A 17,499-nucleotide genomic window follows, 5' to 3' on the forward strand; every position below is an offset into this window, starting at 1 on the left:
GAAACATTATACACATTGATTTAATCCAGTTTTAAAATAAAACAAACCCCGCTGGCGGACAAAACCAAAATTCACCTTTACAAAACAAAAAAAATCTTAAGAATAAACAAAAGAGGTTGAATTGCGCTGTGTCAAATTTAAAACAACATCTCGGTGTTACTTTTATGTATATGTATTCAGATCGACGCATGAGAATTGAAGCATGTCATTTTCCTTTTATCTTTAGAATCAACGGCCATAAAAGGCATGAATAAAATATTCAGGTGAAAATACAGGTATTCAAAATCATGCGACCTGGCGTTTTACATTAACCGAATGTATTAATTAAAATAGAACATGTTTAAGATGTGCATTTGACAATACCAGAAATAAATTATGACCCTTTGCGTGTGAAGTTCACTTTGTAACGCAATCGGCTAATTATCACAATCTTGACAAATTAGAAATGTTATAACCGCAACAAAAAAAGGTATATATATATATATATATATATATATATATATATATATATATATATATATATATATATATATATATATATATATATAATAATAAAGTACACTCTGTCTAGAACAAAAGATCCTAGCTAGAATTAATATTCCCCCTTCGGTTCCTTGTGTTGGTCACAATATCTCACTATCCCATTGACATACGGATAGGTTTATCTGTAGTAAATTACTAAACAATCGTATTAAAGCGTTCTTCCGTCTTACAAAGCCATTTTTACAAAATTTATTTATTTATGTGCGATTTTCAAATCAATAAAAAATATCACTGAAAATTCTTTAAAAATAAATGCAAATATGATCCTTTGAAAGCTTGTGAAAAGCTGCAAAAGAAAACTTGGCACTTCTTAAATATCACTGTTAATATGTCTATAAATAGAACGTATGCACAGAATGTTTCTTCTTCCCTGATGAATGGGAGGATGTTTTACTGCTAGTCTGTTTTGTGTCTTTTTTACTCGCCCCTCCCCGACTCGAGCCGCTAGAGGATTCTGTCTTCTGAGGACTAGATTTCGGACCTGATCAACTTGATCGTCGGCGCGGAATCGGCTCTTGTATACCTCCGCGGGGGGAAAGGGCGGAGGGGCTTAGGGGGTGTGGTGGTTTGTTTCCGTTCAGTTCGTCGACGGATCTAAGATTTTCGGTCCCCTTATGTAGACCAAGTTTGGCAAGGTCTGCCGGACGATAACGACTGCTCTGATGGGCAGGTTCACCCCGCTCCAGGCGTTCTAACCTGGACCGGAAGTCTCTAACTTCTCATATGAGGCTCCCAAAAAAGCTTTCTTCATCTGAATCGTAATGGAATTTTCTTTTGGGGGCATTTTCCCCTCACGTAGGAATTGATACAGCTCATCCACATCGTTCATTAGGACATCCTCGCGACTTTTCGATCGCTTCACACGAGAATGACCATTCGTACTTTCTTTAGGCGAAAACATGTTGGCCATTTGGTGAGACTTATTTTTCACCATGGCAGCTTCCGGAACGGCTAAAATAAGATGTATGGTATTGTTATAGTTGGCCACCATTCTGTTTACCTTTGTAATAATGTCTTTAATTTTTCTGATTTTCAAGAATCTCTGTGAGTTTACTGCTGGCAAGACTTTCATTAGCACCTCGGTAGGGACGGGTGTGATCCGGAACATACCACGGTCCAGTGGACACAGAACGCCACTTCGTCCGTGTAAACCCAGTCCAGACGGACTATCCCCGTGAAGCGGTTTAGTGTCCATTTTGGGCCACACGCCCTGGACTAACTTGACGGTGAGGGGCAGACGGAAACGCCCAATAATGTCTTTAATGGTCATTACACCAGTCACATCCTGGGGGCCCGCGATGGGGGTAAAAAGTCCCCTTTGTTCCAAATCAAAGAATAGAATAACACTTTTAGAATCTCGACATTTTAAAACCTTTCGTCGTTCCCCTGTCGGTGCTTTCACTGTGACGTCACCCATAAGGTAAAAGATTCCCACTCGGCACTATCTTTGATTTATCATACGTCATATGTCCGTCCTCGTGGACAAATGCCTTAATATTTTGTCTCACAAGACACCGATTCGGCCTCACTTTGGCCAAGTGCATCACACTGTCAATCGGCCGGGCCGATCGGCCGTCTTCGGACAGGAGTTCGAACCATCCCTGATACGTGATAGGGATCGAGAGCCTCTGTTCCAAGGGATGAAGTCGTAACCGTCCGTCCCGACCGTCAATTCGCTGAACACTATGGGACAACACTTTTATGTTTGTTTTGATAGAATGAATCAATACCTCTTGTTGTAAGTTCCTGAATGGAATTTTGGAACTCCCAAATTCATGAACTGTCCCTTACGATTTTCCCCCGGGTGGGGATATCCACCTGCATGAGACGTCCCTGAGGGTGAGGGGCTGGCTGTCCCACACGGCCACTGGGAGAGAGCCCATGTCTTTCGCCATACTGTGTATCGTGTTTATGTTCTGACAATTTGCATACCTGCCCAGCAAGTTGGATAAGCCTGAAATAGCGTGGCACTCATGTGGAAAGGTTCTGCGGTCTGTCTATACACGACTGGCTAATCCCGTTAACGTTCACTGCGCAGTATAAACAGAACCGTTAGGGGAGAAACTTGATCGATGGTTGTTCGCGCTCAATCGGTTGGAAATCTTGATATCCGAGAACAGACCGGGATTTAATTCAGTCTGTACGTGTATTGACAGAACCTAGGTCTGAATGTCCAGTATTGTCACGCCGTGGTACAGAGCAATGTAATACACCCAGCGATCGTTCTCGCTCAGAGTTGATTTACATGTCTGTTTGAGAAAATCGGGTGCGTTCGGTTTTCTTGATTTTGGGTTGGCGGTCAGCCATGGACAAGGGGGTCTTTGCCTCCCACTCGAATTATACCCCGCGTAAAATAACCACAGGGCTGAATCATGTCAACCAATCGGTAAATGTTTTCTTTGTGAATGATCTTAAAACTGTGTCAGTTTGCCAAGTTGGTCGTGTTTCTTTTTTTTTTATTTTGAAGTGAATCATCCCTTTGTTATAAGGAATCAATGACATTTTTTCTTTTGTACATTTAACAGTTTTAAGTATTTAACGCACATTATACGTAGGCGTCTGGTAAATCCCCAAGGCCATGGCCATTTAAATGATATCATTAAAAACACATTGTCTAATTTAATGTACAAACAAAATATATTTTAGCCCCCCCCCCCAAGAAAAAAGAAACTTTTTTTGCTGACTGGATAATTTTACGGTTATTTTCTATATTCTGTCTTTGTCAATTTTTTGGGTCGTCGTTCGTGTCAAAGTCCTATTTTAATTTTACACTACTTTACAAAGAAAGCCCCTCATCTCCGGTTACTGTTAATTTGTATACAGTGTAACCGATTTATCTTCGGTAATTACTTAATTGTGTCGATCGTTAACCTAGTTAAGCCGTAACAAAGAACATTAAAACATTTTTTTTTCTAAAAACTTGATTCGATCGGGTTTTAAAGTCAATGAATGTTAAAGTTACAAAAATAACACAAGTTTAATTATAATTTATGGATCAATTTAGAGATTTAAATCTTTACATACACTGTATATCTTTTTATAAAAGCGTTTTATGAGTATTCCCCAATTACAAAGGCTGTCAAATGATTTTTTTTTTTTGGTGGGGAGGGGAAGAATATTGAATATAAGACTAAAAGAGAAAAATAAATTCCACGAAAAATTGCATGCTTAGTTACGACCATGCGGTTCCAGGGTCGATTTTTCTCGAAAGGCTATACTCAAAATGACAAGAATGATATACTTGTAGTTTTTTACTCTCTAATTCGACTCTATATGAGATAGTATTATTATATTTTTTTTCCAATTTTAAAATGTAGCAGAATTGGGGAAAAACTTGACAGAAAAGCCTTATAAATTTAAACCATTGTTCGATCTCGAGAACATATTATGTTCGGGTCAGAACATGTTAATCATATACACAATGACAGCTTTGACTTTTCAGCATAAGTGTATCATTGTAAGACTGGTACCCATCTACTTTAAGCCATTACCCCTCCACCAATGGACTGTGACACGGGGGTTAATGGGATGTAAAATTCAATTAAAGACAGAGGTTGACTCTTTTCAATTTGTTAAAAAAACTGTTACCTTTTGGAACACCAGTTATAAATGATGATGATGAGTATGTTGTTCTAACTTGTCACAGGCCTTGGATCGCTACGTTATTAGACTGAAAAAGTGAAGATATTTTTAAACCCCTATAATGTAAGTTTGATTAATAAGGTGATCTAAAGGCCTCTAATTTCTTTTTTTTTAAACTGGTTAAGAGAAATTTTAACATTAACTCTTTACACAGGGTTTTTGAATTTCAGAAGAGACAGTCTTGCTCAACATATCCATGCACTTTGTTTGCTAAAATCAAAATACCAATTTTTTTGACAAAGATCACTTGTTTTAATCATATGAACAACAGGACCCCGTCCTTACTAACATCAGATCCCCTGACCCACGGGCCATATGAATTGGAAAATTTTGAAAGAGATACTCTTGAACACCATGATATGCATATGATTGGGCACTTTTTTTGATTGCTTCAGGAGCAGTGAAGATTTTTCAGCGAATTGAAGCATAATCAATAAAGCCCTGTATTAATAAGAGCTTTAGTAGAATCCCTGACCCAGGGTCATGAAGAACACTTTATAGAAGATGTGTCTTTGATCCTTTGCTCATTAAAACCACGCATTTACTTTAACTGCTTAATGTCAAGGAGCGGAGATTTTCAAAGATAAATGCATTTTCACTGTATTATTATTAGAGCCCCACCCTATACACCAGAACCCATGAGCCCAGGGTAAAAATTTCACAATTTGGAAGCTGCATCCCTGCTTATCATATCCATTTACTTAGTTTGTTTGCTGAATTAATACGAGGGAGGATTTTTAAAAGAATGTATGCATTTTCCTTATGGAATAATTGAGCTCCAACTTAATTCCAGAACCACCGAGCAAGGGGCCATGATTTTCAAAATTTTTCTATAAAGAAGTCTATGCCTATTACATTAATATCCCAATATTTAATTATAATATACCCTTTAAATATGCAAACCTATATAAGACTGTTATCGTACATGAAAACAATAACTATATATTCAAATTAATTTTTTTTTAATTGTGATGGAACGCCTAAATTCATTTGTCAGCTGAGGAAAAACTTATGATCACATTTTCATTTTAAATAAAGTCGAGCAATGAGGTGGTTCATTCCCATGCATAAGAAGGCAATTTATGTGGCCACTAATACTCCTATTTAAATCTAAACCGCGGTTTTCAGTTCTCACGATAAGTAATTTTTCAACTATGACAAACCAAAGGAGAAAATGAAATGTTTAGTTAAAATTGGTGACGAAGACAAATCTCTGATTATTAGTATAACTTGTCTGAGATAAAAATTCTCGTGATTTTTTTTTTTTTTTAATTTTTTTTATCGAACATATCATGTGTTGTCCTAATCTTTTTTTCATAATTCAACCAAAGTTTCCAAAGCATTTTCGTATGAACGGAGCGAAGGTGGGCTTCGGGATGGAATCTTACTTTTACATAAGAACTAGTCATGTATATAAGAAAGGAAATCCAATGACATTTAGAAAAGGTTTCACATGGTAATATACATGTGAAATGCATAAAAATAATTTTAAATTCTTTAACTTAATTAAGGTTGGTTAAAATACCAGTCTAAAAGAAGTCAGTTTTTTTTTTTTACGAAATTCCGTATGTTCCTGCGCAATTTCTTTGTTCTTAGGGTCACGTAGTTTACTATTCCTTTGTGATTTGTAATGGATATTTGACTGACTTTGCTGTAGAATTAAGACCCTGTATATTCCTTGTGATCTGATGGCGACATTACTTTGTCATGCACAGAGAAGGGTAATCACGTGATTTATCTTCCGCATTTCTCTGATCTTGTATTTTAGGTTTCCTTCAATAAAAATAAAATGAATTGCATAATCCATTCTCCTAAGGATAAGTGAATTATCAAAAGAAAATGAGCTGCATGATATTAGTTTCTCAAAATTTGATACGGAATTCTATGTTGCTTGTAACCTTTTTATGCCCCCGTAATCGAAGATTCGTGGGTATATAGTTTTGCTCTGTCTGTCTGTCTGAAAGCACCTGAAACACATCTTGTTTTTACTTGCTCCTATACGCATATGTTCTCACATTTCTATTAACCAAATCAAATATTGTTTTTTGCATGTTTAATGTCCCTCTCGAGAATGTTTCACTCATATGGAGACGCCACCACTTGCCGGTGGAGTGCTGCAAATTTTGACCTATACTCGGCATCTAGGACCATTGAGTAGGGACATCTTTTTCGTGCAAACATCTACTGCGACACAGGGCCTCGGTTTATACAGTCTCATCCGATGGACAGGTTTCTACGTCCCACAGTGGGATTTGATCCCCCTTCGTAAAATTGGTCTGGTGTTCTTGAGAAGAAGTTGAAAAAATAAAAGTTTAGAGACTGATGCATGGACAGACGGACAGCTAGACAAACGATGGAAAACGGCTCATTTGAGCTTTCAGCGTGGGTGAGTTTAAAAAAAATATGGTGCCCCTGCCCCCCTCCCCTCCCCCCCTTCCCCTCGTTCTACGGACCTGTAGATGCAGGATGTGAAGCCAGACTGTCATACTTCTAGATAGATTTGAGTCATATAGGGCTTTTACATGTACTAGCATGGAAATACTCCATTCCATTAAGATAAAGTGGGTTGTTTTAGGTATCCCACGCTATCTGAAGGATAATTAAAGTGTAAATTTTATCTAAATTCAGATAGGTATAGAGGATGGGCAATGAACTTGGAATCGGGTTAAAATTAACTTCATTTGAGAGGAAGAATGTGCCATACAATCAACTTGATAAATAAAAACAAAAATACTTTAGGTTATAACAATTTATTCTAAAAAAAACCTAATTGATAAATACACAAGCAAAAGTTACAGCAAAGACTAGATCATAAATAAAAAAAAAATGGTGAAAAGTTTAAGCATTATTGTTGAACACAGTTACTATTAAGTACAAGTTGTAAAATCTATGAAAAGCAAAATAAATAAAGACACTGGACCTCAAACTAATTTGATTTTTGTGCAAGGTTTTGGTCTGTATCTTTTTTTTTTTGGATTTGTTCTTTGTTAAATATACAAATGAGGTAAAATAGATTAAGCATATTATTGTCAACAACTTAATACATTCAAGATTTTCAAAATACTGATTATACGGCAACAAAGATGAACAACTCATCAACATTGGAGCATTTAAAGGGTAACGTCATCGCACCAAAACTACACTGTAGCACGGATTTGAGCACTATCTTTGATAAAACAATTTAATTTCTTTTTGTGAGCAAAGGTGGTCATCATGGGGATGAATGTTATTGCCATTTTACCAGTGTAATTATTGTGTTCATTGATTTAATTACAAGAATGAGAAGAATTTAACAAACTGAATTTCAACAGGGAAAGATTGTAAAATGCAAACAAAAAAATGAGATAATAAAAGTATTCTCATGAAAATAGAAAATATAACAAAATATCTCTCTCTCTCAAGATTTAACAGTTTCAAAATAAATTGCATAGATCAACATGGTAACTCACAACCTCTTTTATGACAAAAAATAACAGTAGTAATAATTTTCAGAACCAGCAGGTGTAAATTACAGGTACGCACAGGTAAAAAAAAAATACCAGCATCACATGCCAAGGGGGTGAAACTTGGGTAACATTATTGGAAAAAATAATAGAACAATCATTTAACAGAACTTGAATAAATAACATTGACAATTTCTGACTAGAATATCAGCTTATTAGTTGAGATTTTAACACATGAGATTATGGCATCTCTTCACAAATCTTTATCAATGCAGTAAAACTCGTTTAGTGTGAACACGAATATTGCGAATTCACGGATATGGTGAAGTCATTTAGATCCCTAGCTATATAAATTTAATGAATTCCTTATACGGAAATAATGAATTACGTATATAGTGAAGTAATTTCACTGGTCCCAGTGACTTTGTTATAACCTAGTTTTATTGTGATTAATAAATTTTAAAAAAAATGCATAACAATTCCAACACTCAATAAACAAGATATATTGAATATCCCAAATTTTACCTGCAGTTAAATAATTTTAAGGCAAATTCTACTTGCAAACATCAACTCTGATACACTGTATTACAATGAATAAAAAAAAAAGACGAAAGAGACAAAAAAAAGATAAGGGTTTTCGGGTTTCATTACCTAAATAAAGCAAATGCCAAAAAAATATTTGGTACTCTGATTCCTCAAAAAACTGTCTACCTTTAATTAACGTACAAAATATTTACCATTCACAATTCAGTGTAAAAAAAAAATAATGCATACTGTCAATATATTATTTAAAGTCCTTAAAGGGCATTAAAAAATAATAAAGCCTCAAAAAGTGGCCTAGAACATTATAGTACAAAAATAAGGCAAAATTCTTGTAACACTAGCAATAGCTACTGTAAAATAAATAAAGCAGAATTTTATTATTACACTATCAATAACTAGTGAAAAAAAGAAAAACAAAATTTTGTAACACTAATTAGTACTAGTGTTACATAAATAGGGCAGAAATCTTGTTACACTAATAAGTACTAGTGTAAAAATAATCAATTAATACCACAAGGAGTATTTATGAAATATATGACAAACTAAAGCCTCAACAAAAAGAGGTGTGGCAGCACTAAATCATCATTTACATATTCTAGGACACGTGTATAGCTATGACTTGTAGGACACATGCTTAAAGTAATGCTTGATACGCCCACACAGCTAGGCACTCTATGGAACACAACCTACTTAACCCTTCATTACACCGGTATGTTACTGATTTGTAGACTGTGAAGAGCCAATTTCTAGATGTTATCATCACTGCTTCTTTGTTGGCTCCTTAAGAACAAATGGTGTCACGTTGCTGGGTTTATGTGTACTACAAGTTAAAAAGATAACATGGTCAGCTAAAAAGAATATTTCTCATTTATTGATTATAGATTGTAAATTTTTTTAAAAAATCTAACGATAATCATCATCTTCTTTATTCTAAATTATTCTTTTTACTAAAATTGAGTTTTTTTATGCAGGTTAATATGTTTGGATTGTACACTGTAGACAAAGGTACTAAAGAGATTGTTAGACAAATAGACACACAGATGGACAGACTTACTGATATGGAGAGTTAGGCACGCCCACCATAATGACTGGTGTACCATTGAGATACAATCGCCACATGCTCTGTTATAATACAATAAGATAGGATTATCGTTAACTCTTGATATTTCTATCACTTTAGGATACCATATACAGATATGTCATAGGACATTTAAATAACATTGAATATCTTGGTCTAAAAATGATATACTGGTAAACAAACATTTCATATTACATGTATAATGATTTTTTATGAACATGCATATAGTTACATGTATGCATAAAATAAACACTGTATTCAAAGTCAGTTATGAACAACATCATACAATGCATATGCTTATATTTTTTTAGACAGATTTTTTTTTAGGTTGGAAATAAAAAAGAACTAGAATCATAATGAAGTTTTTTTAAGAGACTGATCCTACCTTGTGGTAACCTCGAACATCAAGATCCCAGAGGTGGTAGCACTGGAATACAGAAAACTTGGCAATCAAGCTACAATAACATGTCATCATGTAAAACCTAATGACAAGCTTTCAAACTTTGACTCCATCACAATATAAACCATACCTTGGCGAGTTGTTTCCACGTAGTGAAGTCTGTGGGATGCTGCATCTGTATGTATAACACATGGACGGTGTCCTAGATAGAACAAAAATTTAAATATCTAATCATCATCATCATCATTTCTCCTTTATTTTAAATACATAATTCTGTTCGATTTTGATATAAGAAATCAGTTGTCTTTTACATGCGTTTATTTTTGTTGATGAGATGTGTCCTGTTTGTTTTACCTGATTTTTTGGAATGAGGCTGCTATCACAAGGATCTTTGGAATGATCTACAACTTTCGCTGTCTTTAGTATCTCATTAATTAAATCTTCATATTTCTCTGAGGTCATCCTAATGAATATTCATCAAGTGGTTATAACAATGTTGATCAATAAATGATTTGTTTTGTATGTGGTGCTTTCCACTTAGATTTGATTACCTTCTTTTGTTTTATTTACTTGTTGTAGCTTTGTTTACATTTCTTGGCTTTTTTTGCATGTCCAAGTTTTGTTTACATGTCTCAGTACCTTTTTCATAGTTTGTTTACCTGTCTAAATCTTTCAGAATGACATTGGACTCATTCAATATGGAATGTTTCTTGAAATAAACTTCTTGGAAATAAGGATTCATGTTGAGTCCTTTGGACCCAAAGTGATACGTCCGTGAAATGTCAGGGATGATGCACTCTCTTCCCTTCCTCATGTTGGGTAGTCTCATCCACATGTCCCAGTCCCACTGCTGTAAACGGGAAATGTAATGCGGATAACGAATATAATTCAGACAGGAAATATAATCCAGATAAGGAAAATAATCCAGTCATGAAATATAATCCGGATAAGGGATATACTCCAGACAAATAATATTATAAAGACAAGAATCATCATCCAGAGAGGAAATATAAAATGATAATGATTCAAATTGCTAAGAATTGTTTGTGTATAACCTCGCTTTCTTCAAAAAAAATTCTGATGAGGAATCAGACAAAAAGACAGACAGACAGATTGTTAAACAAATGAGATTTAATGTCCCCTTACTTTTGCAAAAGCAGAGAGCAATAAAATTTGTGATGTGTCATGCAGAAGAAAACAATCTGATAGTATGAATCATAATGTATGTATGATAAGTAAATGTCTACTGAATTGTGTTTCTGGAGTAACTCTTACTTTATCAGGGGACGGCCATTGTTTCTCCAGTTCTGTTTTAAACAGTTTCTTCTTGAGTAGCCACCCCAGTCCTGGCATTGTCTCCACCCTATAGAGAAGGCTGGGCTCCTTACAGGAATGAGAGTACCCCTAGAACAAACCAAATAAACTGTATCAACTTACAACATAGATTAAGATTAATATTTAATTATTGACATTTTTTTCATAATCTTTAATAAAAGGCTATAAAATTACAATAAGTTTAAATACAGGATAATTTTCTAGCAGTCTATTTGTAAATTTAATATAGATTTTCATCCATTTTTGTCATCAGCAGCAGCATAGCTGCTATGCTTACCTGGTCATTCCATGCTGAAATGCAGTAGAGAGTGTCATCTTTCTCCATTAGATGAATTGTCTGACTAAAATAACTGAGGAAAAAAACAAAGAAAACTTTTGTTATATCAAAATAACCTTAGAGATTTACCCTAATTTATATCGACATAATTTCAAAGGTTCTGTTTACATAATTTCAAAGGTTCTGTTCACATTATTCATACGGTTTGTCAAAATTCCACTTACTTAAAGAAATCTGGGGATACATCCAGGTCCTCTTCTATAACTATTGTATATAGAGCTGACTGCAGAATAAAGGATATGTTAGACTATTACCTGTCTTTAAAATCTAAGCATTGTAAATAAGATATTTCAAGCCCTGAGGAGCTTTTGGACCACACATTTATAAGCAAATGTGGTATCAATAACAAATATGCAATACAACTTTTTCAGTACTGAACCAAGGTTTTAATTAAAATTACAAAATATTCTTTATAATTAAAGATCTACTGCGTCATGATAATAGAATTCTTGGAAAATAAAATTTGAAATTAGTTTTTAATTACTGGAAACTTTGAAACTCACTGAAGATGATACTGTTATAAGAAATGAGGTACACATGTACTTAATGGACAAAGGTCAGAGGTTACTTACAGGATGAAGGTCGAAGGTCGCGGTCAGACTGGCCTTGTAGTGCTGACTGACCCTCGCGTTCTTCTTCCCCAGCGGTGTGTGCTGGATCCCCCTCAGTCCCAGCAGTCTCGTCACCTCCAGGGGCTCCTACAGGGAAAAAATACACATTCATTGATTGGTCAAAATCTTACACATTACCACAATGACAGTAACAATTAATTATTTGACATTTACATTTTTATAAGAATTGTGTTTTTGCTGAAGGATCTATGAGGAGTTAATAACAGTGTAAATAATGTCCCATTTACTAATCAGCACAGTTAAGCAATTCTCACCTCAAAAAATCCATCGATGAAAACTGTAATCATTTCCGGCCTTACTCCCGCAGTGGACAAAAGCCTGACAAGCATTCTGAAAAAGTCAATACATGAACAATACTGAAAAAATAATTATATAACCTATAAACAAAGTCATTCTGGAAAACATTTTAAAGAATTCAAAAATTGTTAGCATAAAAATTGTGTACTGTATATACTGATCAACTTGACAGATTAATTCTAGACATCGATATACACCTGTACCACTCACCTGTATAGATACTGGGGCCTGTTGCTAGCTATTACTGTTATGGCCACATTCTCTAAATTATCCTTGTCCAACTATTCCATCAGAATATAAAAAAAAAATAATAAATAAATAAATGATTTACAGATCAGATAAGTCAAAGCACAGTTTGTGTCATTAAGGTAAATGTTATAATAATGATTAAATCCAGATACTATATAATGTCCAGGAACAACATGTACATGTACAAATTATTTACTTTAATATAGAGGAATATTTCCTACCTTGGGAGGATGGAATGTGATCGGGTCTGGATGCTGACAGTCACAGACTTTACCATACCCCTCCATCTTCTCACAGAATGCCTGTCTCTTAGGCTCGGACTCAGTCCAGGGACAATTAGCATCTATCAATATATTATCAACCATATTATTCAGAAATAATCTTATTTCAGGTTACTCTAACAAATACAGAAAAACTAAAACTTTTAGCATGAACACGGATATATATGAATTCATGGATATAAAGAATATATATAGTTAATTTCGATAAACCACGGCCAAATTCTTAACAATTCTTTATAAAATTTTACGGTTATTACGATACAATTTAGTGTTTCTATTCTCATAACGAATTTACGGATATATTTCTAAGTTTTAAAAACCGATTTTTAGTCCCCTAGAGGTTAAATATAATGCAATTTACATCTTTTATAACGAGTTTCGTCATAGCATCTCAAAATTTTATATATTGAATCCACTTTATACCAGTAAGTAATTTTGCATTGTTTAAAAAATTCAATATCATTAAAAAAACCCTTAGTTATCCAAAGAATGTTATGTAATAATTGCTTCCCTAACATATTAAAAAGTAAATCTTTTAAGGAAAATGTGCATATTACGGATTCGGTTTATAAAGTTATACAAATTCGTTATATGGATATAACGAATATCGGAATATTGACACTTAAAAATGGACATTTGTTGTGAAAACATTACTTCGCTATAACCGAATTTGGCGTTATACAGTATAAGGAAAACATTTATGAAACTAGTTATAATACAGTTTGTCACATCCTTAAATTATGTGAAAATGTATTTACCCGTTACCATGTCAGGGTACCAGTTGAACACCTTACCTTGTAAGGGCATCAGTTTAACGACCTCGTTGACGGTAATTCTGTCTCCCCAAACTCCCATTGTAGCGGCCTTGTTATGGCGCTCACTGATCACCTTACCTATACACATTTATATTATTAAAGTACAAATCTGTAATCTTCCTCATTATTATACTGGATTAGTGCAATAATGTAGCCCTCAACTTATTAATGAAGATACATAGATGGTAGAATATTAAATAATTTAAAGTTTACTTATCTCTTAGATTCACAAATTCAAATTTAATCTACCAGCAAGCTTGAAATTAACTTTCTAAATTTTCCCCGAATCATTACTGTGTATGTCCCAGCTTTATTGAATCTATCCCTGAATCAATATTCTGTACACATTTACGTACCTCCTTTGTAGCAGATGAAGATCCACATATCTCTGAAGGTCAATTTCTCCACTGTCACGCTGCCCATCTTACCCAGGGCTGCCCGGGCTTCAGATCCCAGCTGAAATGACCCCTCGTCCTGAAGACATAAAATTAGAAAGAATGTGAAATTACAGGAAAAATGTACATGTTTTAATGATCTACATGATGTTTTAGTAAGCATTTTGTATTTTTATGATTCTTGCCAACTGCAGATTACAAGAGATTTCATTGTTTTTATGTGAACAAGAATTTCTTGAAAAAGAAATAAGCATACCTTGAAATATAGATATGCATGCATATGTCCTATTTCATACAGCGCCATTCACATGACCAATAACTGCCATAGTAAGTCACAGAACAGCATTAAAAAAATTGCTAGTATGTCCTAGTTTTCCATGTTTTCTTTATACTTACTTTGATGGTGAAGACTAAGATTCTATTTTTAGAGATGCGGTCGATGAAATCTAACATAGCCTTATCTTCTCCCCCGCTGTACGTATCAAACACCTGCTTTGCCATTATACGTCCCTAAAAACAAAGTCAATTGACAAAGTTTTGTTATTCAGTGGTGTTCCAAGAAAATTTGAAGAAGAATTTATGACTGACACTGGACAACACTGTTTGCACACAAGACTTTACACACAGTACTTACTACGGCTTGATTTAGGACCAATAAATGGATTCCTCTGTGGACATCGAAATCATCATCCTGATAAACCTGGAGATCAATAGAAGAATTAATTACTGAAAGAGCATTAAAATACATACAGAGCAACACATACATGTACATACAAAGAAACACATACACTCACAACAAAGTCATTATCCTGATAAACCTGAAGACTATACAAGGAATTAAATATGAAAAAACATTATCTTATAAACAATTTTAACATACACACACAAAGCCTTCACATTTAAATCCAAATTCAAAACATAAAACCTCAAAGACATTTTTTTTTTTTTTCATAAATGCATATGCATTCTGGTAAAACAGAAAATAACAAATTAAAGGACATACATGTATTTATCTGTCTGTCCAGCATTTTTTTTTGTTTTTATATAAACACTCACTGTGTTCCCATTGACTGTTACTAACACCAGGGACTTGCTTGATGTTACACTTAGCGATATTTCCGCGGGCAGTTTCTCCTCGACTTTTTTCTCTGAGACAGCTGAGGTTTCCCTTTTCTTGGATTTCTTTTCTGCTAAAATGGAAAATCATGAGAAAAAGCTTCCCAATAATATCTACATGAATGTATGGAAAGTAACTTCAGTAGATTAAATATTGAAAAAATAAAAATAACTAAAATTCAGATGCTGTAAATTCTTAAATGCCTGTTGGTAATTTGTTCATTCAAATTTAGGTAATCATCATTTAATTTTCCATCTGTGTCTGATTGTAAAAGAATTTTAAAACCACACTTCTCCTACATGCACAATTTTAGTTCAATTATGGTATAACATAGTAATGCACCTGACTACTAGTATACTAAACCATTATATGTAAATCTATTTGAAAGTTTTTGATCATGACGAAAATTGTTGCCATGGTTACTAAAGTAATTTATTTGTCAATTCAGGCCGATACCGACCTTGATCTAGGTTTCTCTGATGAGTCTGCTTTATAAACGAGATGTTAATTATTGCTGTGATGACCAGAATCAGCAACAAACCGCCCTGTAACCAAATCAACAGATTGAATTAGTTCACATTAGGATCCCTTTAATTTACCGATACCTCTTTATGCCATTTGTATGTAGTGGTATGTTTCTGAGTATCAACTGAATTACCATAAAACAATTAAAAATATATTAAACTAAACAGTTGAATCTCTCTGAGGAACATTAATTTTGTGACAGTCAAAAAACACTACTATCATTTTGATGATGAAATCATGTGATCAAGCATAGTGGAAAGTACAACAGTCAACATTGTGTGGCGATGGGTGTTTCTGGGGTATTCCAAAAATGTTATACGTGCAGAATTTATGTGTGCACAGTTTACACTTACGCTGGCATGTTTCTTAACACCAAGATAATAGGTACACCTACACTTCAACATAATTAAGTCTTGATAATTGAGGTTTAACAAGATCATTATACACACGGAGAAGCAAAATGATTACCTGCAGAATCCTTGTTACCCATTTCTTTCTCAGAAGCATATTGGAAAAGGGGATGTTGGTGAAAAACTAGTGTTTCTGAAAAACAAATAAAGATTTTTATTTCATGCAATGTGAAATACAATTATTGTATGCATGGGTATATTTCTATTGCAGTGAGCTAAAACAAAGTCATCTGTCGCTTGAATCATTTTTTCACAATATCCAGCTTGGATGTTGTATGAGTTACAACATTTACAAGAGTTTGACACAACCCTGTTGACTCTAGTTGTTTGGAGGACAATGGTTACTTTTTGTATAGTTTTCAGTAACAATACAGTCACTGAACCTGTGCATGTTCATTCATTAATTTGTCAGTTATTTACAATATTCTACTATTTACAGAAATAATACTATGCTGGTTTATCTGTGTGTGAGGGTGAGGGGGTGGGGCTATGTGTGTGTTGGGGGTAGGGGGTTTACAAAAGTAAATATAATGCAGTAAATACACCTGAAAAACAAGAAACATTCAGTTACTAGGATGACCCGTCATTGATGATTGAAAGTTGATCCTCAAGTTTTTCACTTCATACAGATGTTGAATACTCATTAAAATTATCATATTTAATTAAATTGAAAAAAATAAAAGCATGCTGTAAAATTGAAATGACTACATCTTGTTGTTTTCTTATATTGTTATCAAACAATCAGAGGTACCAAAATGTATTATATTTCAACTAGAAGAAGTAAATGAATTGGATATTTAACAATTGAAAAGATAGTGATATATCTATTTTTTTTCAATGGCAGATTATAAAAATACCCCGATTTTCCATCAGGACAATACACTAACAGCTGTCAGTTTAGCTGTTTAGCACATGGGCGGGGTCACTATTTGTTACGGATTCTACCTGTCAGCACTTACTTCCAATATAAAATTCAATCTTTTACAAGTTGGAAAGATCGCTTTCACATTCACTGTTCATTTTCTTTAGTATTGTGCGTGCTTTTAGAGAACACAGTCATGAATTATCTACAAAACCACAAAAACTTTGCAAGTTGTAACAACAGGATAAACATACGCGGCTGCTAAAATTAAAAACAACTTGGTAATTATAATATTTCCGGAAAAAAGAAATTTAGATGCATCAAAAAAAACCTATAGGCCTATATTATGCTGTTCATTTTAAAAAGTTGATTGGTAAATTAATTGGCCCTAGTCCCATCCAAACAGAAAATATGACGAAATTCAAAGTTCTTCACGCCATACTCCAAGGTAAGTGTCATGAGAGACAGAAATAACGTTACCAAATAAAAAAGAGTACAAGAAATATATTAAATACATTATTATAAGTGAAGTGAAATATGAAAGCCCAGCAGACCACAGACTGGGAAAAAAAAATTTTTTTTTTTTTAATAAAAA

At 34.1% G+C, this 17,499-nt stretch overlaps 1 protein-coding gene and 1 pseudogene across 1 annotated transcript; both read right to left on the bottom strand.

Annotated features, from left to right (window-relative positions):
- Positions 1–718: 718 nt before the first annotated feature.
- On the bottom strand, positions 719–2,885 carry LOC134255655 (uncharacterized; annotated as a pseudogene).
- A 5,736-nt stretch (positions 2,886–8,621) lies between these two features.
- On the bottom strand, positions 8,622–17,130 carry LOC134255666 (protein O-linked-mannose beta-1,2-N-acetylglucosaminyltransferase 1-like). The gene is made up of 21 exons (XM_062738191.1): positions 17,002–17,130; positions 16,101–16,175; positions 15,568–15,652; positions 15,047–15,180; positions 14,625–14,690; positions 14,387–14,500; positions 13,952–14,069; positions 13,575–13,673; positions 12,721–12,842; positions 12,461–12,531; positions 12,208–12,283; positions 11,894–12,019; positions 11,486–11,544; positions 11,262–11,334; positions 10,925–11,053; positions 10,309–10,499; positions 10,004–10,112; positions 9,780–9,851; positions 9,635–9,676; positions 9,226–9,293; positions 8,622–8,991 (listed from the first exon to the last, which is right to left on the bottom strand). The coding sequence occupies exons 2-21, from the start codon at positions 16,137–16,139 to the stop codon at positions 8,931–8,933; spliced, it is 1,854 nt and encodes a 617-aa protein (XP_062594175.1). The 5' UTR covers positions 16,140–16,175; positions 17,002–17,130; the 3' UTR covers positions 8,622–8,930.
- Positions 17,131–17,499: the final 369 nt, after the last annotated feature.

Source organism: Saccostrea cucullata, unplaced genomic scaffold (assembly GCF_032062105.1).
Source record: "Saccostrea cucullata isolate Sc308-1 unplaced genomic scaffold, CSIRO_AGI_Scuc_v1 ctg12276, whole genome shotgun sequence".
Taxonomy (NCBI): Eukaryota; Metazoa; Mollusca; class Bivalvia; order Ostreida; family Ostreidae; genus Saccostrea; species Saccostrea cuccullata.